This window comes from Oenanthe melanoleuca, unplaced genomic scaffold (assembly GCF_029582105.1).
Source record: "Oenanthe melanoleuca isolate GR-GAL-2019-014 unplaced genomic scaffold, OMel1.0 S434, whole genome shotgun sequence".
Lineage (NCBI taxonomy): Eukaryota > Metazoa > Chordata > Aves > Passeriformes > Muscicapidae > Oenanthe > Oenanthe melanoleuca.
This window is the reverse complement of record NW_026613083.1, coordinates 1-8,114: the sequence shown is the minus strand read 5'-3', so window position 1 is coordinate 8,114 and position 8,114 is coordinate 1. Positions and strand designations below refer to the sequence as shown.

The 8,114-nt window shown below is 51.0% G+C and overlaps 1 protein-coding gene across 1 annotated transcript; it reads right to left on the bottom strand.

Moving 5' to 3' along the window:
- Nucleotides 1-461: 461 nt before the first annotated feature.
- Nucleotides 462-8,110, bottom strand: STARD7 (StAR related lipid transfer domain containing 7; the record flags this gene model as incomplete). The annotated part of the gene is made up of 6 exons (XM_056516237.1): nt 462-743; nt 1,606-1,688; nt 3,452-3,562; nt 4,761-4,810; nt 6,323-6,462; nt 8,091-8,110. Coding segments are annotated over 6 exons (686 nt in total), but the record flags the coding sequence as incomplete, so codon positions are not given.
- Nucleotides 8,111-8,114: the final 4 nt, after the last annotated feature.

The following is an 8,114-nucleotide window of genomic DNA, read 5'->3' as shown; positions in this document are numbered from 1 at the left end:
TTGGGATTTCCCCAGATTTTTGGGGTTTTCTTCCACAATTTTCAGGGTTCTCCCATCCCAAATTCTGGGATTTTTCCATTTTTTGGATGTTTTTTTTCCCCATTTTTTTTGGCTTTTTTTCCCCCCATTTTTGGTTTTTTTCCTCCCAAATTCTGGAATTTTTGGGCTTTTCCCATCCTCGGGATTTTCCCACCCCCAAATTTGAGATTTTCCATTTTTTGAATGTTTTTTTTTCCCCCATTTTTTTAGCTTTTTTTTTCCCCATTTTTGGGTTTTTTTCCCCCCAAATTCTGGAATTTTTGGGCTTTCCCATCCTCGGAATTTTCCCACCCCAAATTTCAGATCTCCCCATATTCCGGGTGTTTTTCCCTAATTTTTTTTTGGTTTTTTTCCCCATTTTTGGTTTTTTCCCCCCAAATTCTGGGATTTTTGTGCTTTCCCCATCCTCAGGATTTTCCCACCCCAAATTTAGGATTTCCCCATGTTCTGGGTGTTTTTTTTTGGTTTTTTTCCCCGTTTTTAAAGTTTTCCAGCCCGTTTTTCCAATCCTGGCTGCGGGAACCACCCCAGACCCCAGGAATTTTGGGGAATTTTGGGGAATTTTGGGGAATTTGGGGATTTTTTGGGGTTTCCCCTCTCCCACCTCGTCGAAGCTGCGGTGGGGCCGGATCACCATGTGGGACTCGTAGCTCCGCACCCGCACGTGCTCGGGATCCTCGGGAATTCCGGGATGTTCCACGGCCCTGCGGGAATCCGGGAGCTGGGAATGTCCCAAAATCCCAAAAAAAAATCCCCAAAAATCCCAAAAAGAGAGAACCCGGGGTGGGGAAGGGGGGGAAGTGAAAAAATTCCCCCAAAAAAATGATGGGGATTGATGGGATTGCAGGGTTGGGAATTCCGGGAATTCTGGGGATTCCAAAGGGGTTTGGGGGTTGGGAATTCCAGGAATTCTAATGGGGTTTTGGGGTTAGGAATTCCAGGAATTCTGGGGATTCCAGGGGTGTTTTGGGATTGGGAATTCTGGGAATTATAGCAAGGTTTTGGGATTGGGAATTCTGGGAATTCCAATGGTGTTTTGGGGTTGGGATTTCCGGGAATTACAGAGAGCTTTTGGAATTATGGGAATTCTGGGAATTCCAGGGGGGTTTGGGGTTGGGAATTCTGGGAATTCTAGCAGGGTTTTGGGGATGGGAATTCCAGGAATTCCAGGGGGGTTTGGGGTTGGGAATTCCAGGAATTCCAGGGGGGTTTGGGGATGGGAATTCCAGGAATTCTGGAAATTCCAGGGGGGTTTTGGGGATGGGAATTCTGGGAATTCTAATGGGGTTTGGGGCTGGGAATTCTGGGAATTCTAGCAAGGTTTTGGGGTTGGGAATTCCAGGAATTCCAGTAGGGTTTTGGGGTTCGGAATTCCAGGAATTCCAAGGGGGTTTGGGGTTGGGATTTCTGGGAATTCTAGCAGGGTTTTGGGGATGGGAATTCCAGGAATTCTGGAAATTCCAGGGGGGTTTTGGGGAATTCCATGGGGAGTTTTTTGGGAATTCCAGGGGTTTTTTGGGAATTCCAGGGGTTTTTTGGGAACTCCAGGGGTTTTTGGGAGCCCACCGTGAGACGAGCACCATCAGGTTGCGGTCGCTGTCGACGCTGTAGCGCCGAACGTAAACGTAATCGCGGGAATACATCGGGTACTGGGACGGGAACGGGAGCAACGGGGTCAGGGCCCGCCCAAACCCTGACCCCAAACCCTGATCCTGATCCCAAACCCTTATCCTGATCACGAACCCTGATCCAGACCCCGATCCAAAACCCTGACCCCAAACCCTGACCCCAAACCTGATCCTGATCCCAAACCCTGATCCTAAACCCTGACCCTGATCCCAAACCCTGATCCTGACCCCAAACCCTGATCCTGATCCCAAACCCTGATCCTGATACCAGATCCTGATCCCAAACCCTGACCCCAAACCCGATCCTGACCCCAAACCCTGATCCCAAACCCTGACCCCAAACCCTGATCCTGATCCCAAACCCTGATCCCAAACCCTGATCCCAAACCCTGATCCTGATCCCAAGCCCTGATCCTGATCCCTAACCCTGATCCCAAACCCTGATCCTGACCCCAAACCTGGTCCTGATCCTGACCCCAAACCCTGATCCTGATCCCAAACCCTGATCCCAAACCTGATCCTGACCCCAAACCCTGATCCCAAACCCTGATCCCAAACCCTGATCCCGCATTCTGACCCCATCCCAATCCCCAATCCCAAATCCCCAATCTCAGATCCCAAATCCCAGATTCCAAACCCTAGGTCCCAATCCCACATCCCTGATCCCAAATCCCCGACTGCGACCCCTGTTTGCTCTGACCGGGAACTGGGTGACCCAGATCCCAAATCCCCAATCCCAAATCCTGAATCCCAAATCCCTGATCCCAAATCCCAAATCCTGAATCCCAAATCCCCGATCCCAAATCCCAATCCTGACCCCGATCCCTGTGCCCCTACTGGGAAATGTGTGACCCAGATCCCAAATCCCCAATCCCAAACCCCAAATCCCAATCCCAACCCCGATCCCCGCTTCCCCATACTGGGAACTATGTGACCCAGATCCCTAATCCCAGATCCCAAATCCCCAATCCCAGATCCCCAATCCCCGTTTCCTTACCGGGAACTGCGTGACCCAAATCCCAGATCACCAATCCCAGATCCCCAATCCCAAATCCCAATCCCCAATCCCCAATCCCAGATCCCTAATCCCAGATCCCCAATCCCCAATCCCCGTTTCCGTACCGGGAACTGCGTGACCCAGATCCTCAATCCCAGATCCCCAATCCCCAATCCCAGATCCCCAATCCCAAATCCCCAATCCCAAATCCCAGATCCCCAATCCCAAATCCCCGATCCCAAATCCCCAATCCCAAATCCCAATTTCCGTACCGGGAACTGCGTGACCCAGATCCCAAATCCCCGATCCCCAATCCCAAATCCCAGATCCCCAATCCCAAATCCCAGATCCCCAATCCCCAATCCCAGATCCCCAATCCCCAATCCCAGATCCCCAATCCCCGTTTCCGTACCGGGAACTGCGTGACCCAGATCCCCAATCCCAGATCCCCAATCCCAAATCCCCGATCCCCAATCCCAAATCCCCAATCCCAAATCCCAAATCCCCAATCCCAGATCCCAAATCCCCGATCCCCAATCCCAGATCCCAAATCCCCGATCCCAGATCCCAAATCCCCAATCCCAAATCCCCAATCCCCAATCCCAAATCCCAAATCCCAAATCCCCGTTTCCGTACCGGGAACTGCATGACCCAGATCCCCAATCCCAGATCCCAAATCCTCGATCCCAGATCCCCAATCCCAATCCCCAATCCCAGATCCCCAATCCCCAATCCCCAATCCCAGATCCCAATCCCAATCCCCAAATCCCCATCCCCGTTTCCGTACCGGGAACTGCGTGACCCAGTGCACCAGCTCGGAGCCCGTGGCCGGGTCTCGCTCCACCACGTCCAGCTTGATCACCAGCGAGTCCCACTTCTTCCTGTACTCTGTGTCCAGCTGGAACTCGGGAAAAACGGGAAAACGGGGTCAGGGAAACCCGGAATTCCAGGGAAAATGGGACTGGGAAACGCTGGGATTCCAGGGGAAAATGGGATTGGGAAACACCAGGATTCCAGGGGGAAACAGGATTGGGGAACGCCGGAATTCCAGAGGAAAACGGGATTGGGAAACACCAGGATTCCAGGGGAAAATAGGATTGGGGAATGCTGGAATTCCAGGGAAAACGGGATTGGGAAACACCAGGATTCCAGGGCCAGGAAACACCAGAATTAGAGAGGAAATGGGATGAGGGAACACCAGAATTCCAGAGGAAAACAGGGAAATGGGATCAAAAAATGCTGGAATTCTGGGGAAAATGGGATTGGAAACACCAGGATTCCAGAGGAAAATGGGATCAGGGAATGCTGGAATTCTGGGGGAAAATAGGAAAATGGGGTCAGGAAACGCCAGAATTCCAGGGAAAACTGGGATTGGGAAACCCCAGAATTCCGGTGGAAAATGGGATCAGGGAATGTTGGAATTCTGGGGGACAACCAGGGTCAGACAAGGCCGGGATAACCCTGTAATTTCAGGGAAAACCAGGATCAGGAAATGCTGGGGAAACCCAGAATTCCAGGGAAAATCAGGATGGGAAAACCCTGGAATTCCAGGGGAAACCAGGATCAGGTAGTGCTGGAATTTCCCTGGAATTCCAGGGGAAACTGGGAACATTGGGATGGGAAAAACCACAGAATTCCAGGGAAAAACAGGATCAGGAAAAATCCAGAATCCCAAGGAAAACTGGGATTGGGAAACCCTGGAATTCCAGGGAAAATTGGAAAGGGGAATGCTGGGGAAACTCCAGAATTCCAAAGAAATCTGGGATTGGAAATGATGGGAACACCCAAAAATTCCATGGAAAATTGGAATTGGAAAAAACAGGGATGGGAAACAGCGGGAACCCCTTGGAATTCCAGGAAAAACATGGAAAAATCCTTTTCACCCACCCCCCATCCCTGAAAACCCACGGGGGATCCGGAATTTCCAGAAATTTTGGGAAAAAACAGGATCAGGAATTTTCTGGGATTCCCAGCTGGAAATCCCCTGAAACTGGGAATTTTCCTGGTTTGTCTTGGAGATTCCAGCTGGAATTCCCAAAGATTCCCAGCCCAAAAATTCCAGGAATTCCTCAGGAATTCCCAGCAATTCTGCTCACCTGGACGTTGAAGAATTGTCTGGGAGTGACGTCCGTGTAGGAGCCGAAAACTGTGGAAAAAAAATCCCAAAAAATCAGCAAATCCTGGGAATTGATGGATCCCAGGAATCCAAAAATCCCAAAAATGAAAAATCCCAGGAATCCAAAAATCCAAATCCCAAAATCAAAGAGCTCAAAAATCCCCAAATCCAAGGGATAATAAATCCCAAAAATTGATAAATCTCGGGAAGCAACAAAGTCCTGGGAATTGAGGAATCCCAGGGAGCAGAAAATTCCAGGAATCCAAAAATTCCAGGAATTGACAAATCCCAAAAACCCAAAAACCAGAGAAATCAAAGGATCCCAGAAATTCCCAGAAATTGAAAAATCTCAAGAATCAAGAAATCCTAAAAATCCAAATTCCACAAACCCTAAATTCAACAAAATCCTGGAAATCAATGGATCCCAAGAATCCAGAAACCCCCAAAATCCACAAATCCCAAAATCCACAGATCCCAGAGATTCCCAAAAAAAGAAAAATAAAAAAAATAAAAAAATCCCAAAATAAGTAAAAAAAAATCCAAAAATCCCAGGAATCAACAAATCCCAGGAATCAATGGATCCCAAAAATCCACAGATCTGCCAAGTACAGAAATCCCTAAAATCCACAAATCCCAAAAATCCCCGGAAGGAGCCGTTCCCCTCCCAGATTGAAATCCAAGGGAAAGGCTGAAACCCGTCAGGAATTCCCGTTTTTTGGGGAATGCTGGGAAAGTTGGGAATTCTGGGATTGTTGGGAATTCTGGGAATGTAGGGAATTCTGGGAATGTTGGGAATTCTGGGATTGGTGGGAATTCTGGGATTGTTGGGAATTCTGGGAATGTAGGGAATTCTGGGAATGTAGGGAATTCTGGGATTGTAGGGAATTCTGGGAATGTAGGGAATTCTGGGAATGCTGCGATTGTTGGGAACGCTGGGAATTCTGGGGATTGTTGGGAATGCTGGGAATATCAGGAATGCTGGGAATGTTGGGAACGCTGGGATTGGTGGGAATGCTGGGGTTTTTTTGGAATGAGGGGAATTCTGGGAGTGCTGGGAACACTGGAAATTTTGGGAATTCTGGGAATGTTGTGAACGCTGGGAATGCTTGGATTGTTGAGAATTCTGGGAACGTTGGGAATTCTGGGAATGTTGGGAATGCTGGGATTGTTGGGAATGCTGGGATTGTTGGGAATGCTGGGAATTCTGGGAACGTTGGGGATTTTGGGAATGCTGGGAATGTTGGGAACGCTGGGATTGTTGGGGATTTTGGGAATTCTGGGAATGTTGGGAATTCTGGAAATGTTGGGAATGCTGGGAATGTTGGGAATTCTGGGAATGTTGGGGATTTTGGGAATTCTGGTTGGGAAGGTTGGGAATTCTGGGAATGTTGGGAATGCTGGGATTGTTGGGAATGCTGGGAATGTTGGGAATGCTGGGATTGTTGGGGATTTTGGGAATTCTGGGAATGCTGGGAATGCTGGGAATGTTGGGGATTTTGGGGATTCTGGGAATGTTGGGGATTCTGGGAACGCTGAGGTCACCTCGGTACTGGAAGAGCGCCGAGCCGGGGATGGGGCGGCGCCAGAGGCGGAAGCGCTCGCGCTCCATCAGCAGCTCCCAGCGCCGCTCCTGCTCCCGGAACTGCTCCGGCTGCTCCAGCTGCTGCAGCTCCTGCGCCGACCTGCGCGCCGGGAGAACCGGGAGAACCGGGAGAAACCGGGAGAACCGGGAGAAACCGGGAAAAAACGGGAAAAAACAACCGGATTGACACGGGAACCGACACAACCCCCGGGTCTGCACGGGGAATTCCTGGGCTTTGGGGTGGGAACAACAACCTGGATGCAAAAATCCCTTTTTTTTTTTTTAATGGGCCTGGATGGGGAAAATTTTGGATATTCCCAATGTCCCACTCCCAGTATCCCCAGTATCCCATTCCCAATACTCCTGGTATCATGGTATTCCCAGTGTCCCGTTCCCAGTAATCCCAGTATCCCCAGTATTCCCATTCCCAGTATTCCTGATATCATGGTAGTCCCAGTGTCCCATTCCCAGTATCCCCAGTGTCTCATTCCCAATATTCCTGGTATTGCAGTATTCCCAGTGTCCCATTCCCAGTATCCCCAGTATCCCATTCCCAGTGTCCCCTGTATCCCATTCCCAGCATGCCCAGTATTCCCAGTATCCCAATCCTGATATTCCCAGTATCTCATTCCCAGTATTCTCACTGCTCCTGGTGTCTCATTCCCAGTACTCCCAGTATTCCCAGTATCACCGCTGTCTCAATCCCAGTGCCCCGGTATCCCATTCTGGTATCCCAGTATTCCCACTGACCCCAGTATTCCTTTCATCCTGCTATTCCCAGTATTCCCAGCACTCCCAGTAGCCACTATCCTTGGTATTCCCCACGTCCCACTCCCAGTATCCCGCTGCTCCCAGTGTCCCAGTACTCCCAGCATCCCCAGTATCCCTCCATTCCCACCATTCCCAGTATCCCCAGCATTCCCAGTATCCCTCCATTCCCACCATTCCCAGTATGCCCAGCATTCCCAGTACTCCCAGCATTCTCGGTATCCTGCCATTCCCAGTATTCCCAATACTCCCAGTATTCCCACTACTCCCACCATTCCCATTATTCCCACTACCCCGCCATTCCCAGCACTCCCAGCATTCCCAGTATTCCCATTATCCCAGTGTCATTCCCAGTATCCCATTATCCCAGTTCCATTCCCGCTATCCCCATGATCCCGTCATCCCCATTATTCCCATATAACCATTCCTGCTACCAATATCCCGGAGCCATTCCCGGTGCCATTCCCGGTATCCCGCACTCCCGGTGTCCCCGATATCTCCATTATCCCGGTGTCGCTCCCGGTGTCCCCATTATCCCGGTGCCGCTCCCGGTGTCCCGCACTCCCGGTACTGTTCCCGGTGTCCCCATTATCCCGGTGCCATTCCCGGTGTCCCCATTATCCCGGTACTGTTCCCGGTGTCCCCATTATCCCGGTGCCATTCCCGGTATCCCCATTATCCCGGTGCCGCTCCCGGTATCCCCAATATCCCGGTGCCGCTCCCGGTATCCCCATTATCCCGGTACTGTTCCCGGTGTCCCCATTATCCCGGTACTGTTCCCGGTGTCCCCATTATCCCGGTACTGTTCCCGGTATCCCCATTATCCCGGTGCCATTCCCGGTATCCCCATTATCCCGGTGTCGCTCCCGGTATCCCGCATTCCCGGTGCCGCTCCCGGTGTCCCCACTATCCCGGTGCCGCTCCCGGTGTCCCGCGCTCCCGGTGCCGCTCCCCGCTCACCGCCGCAGCTCCTCCTCCTCGATG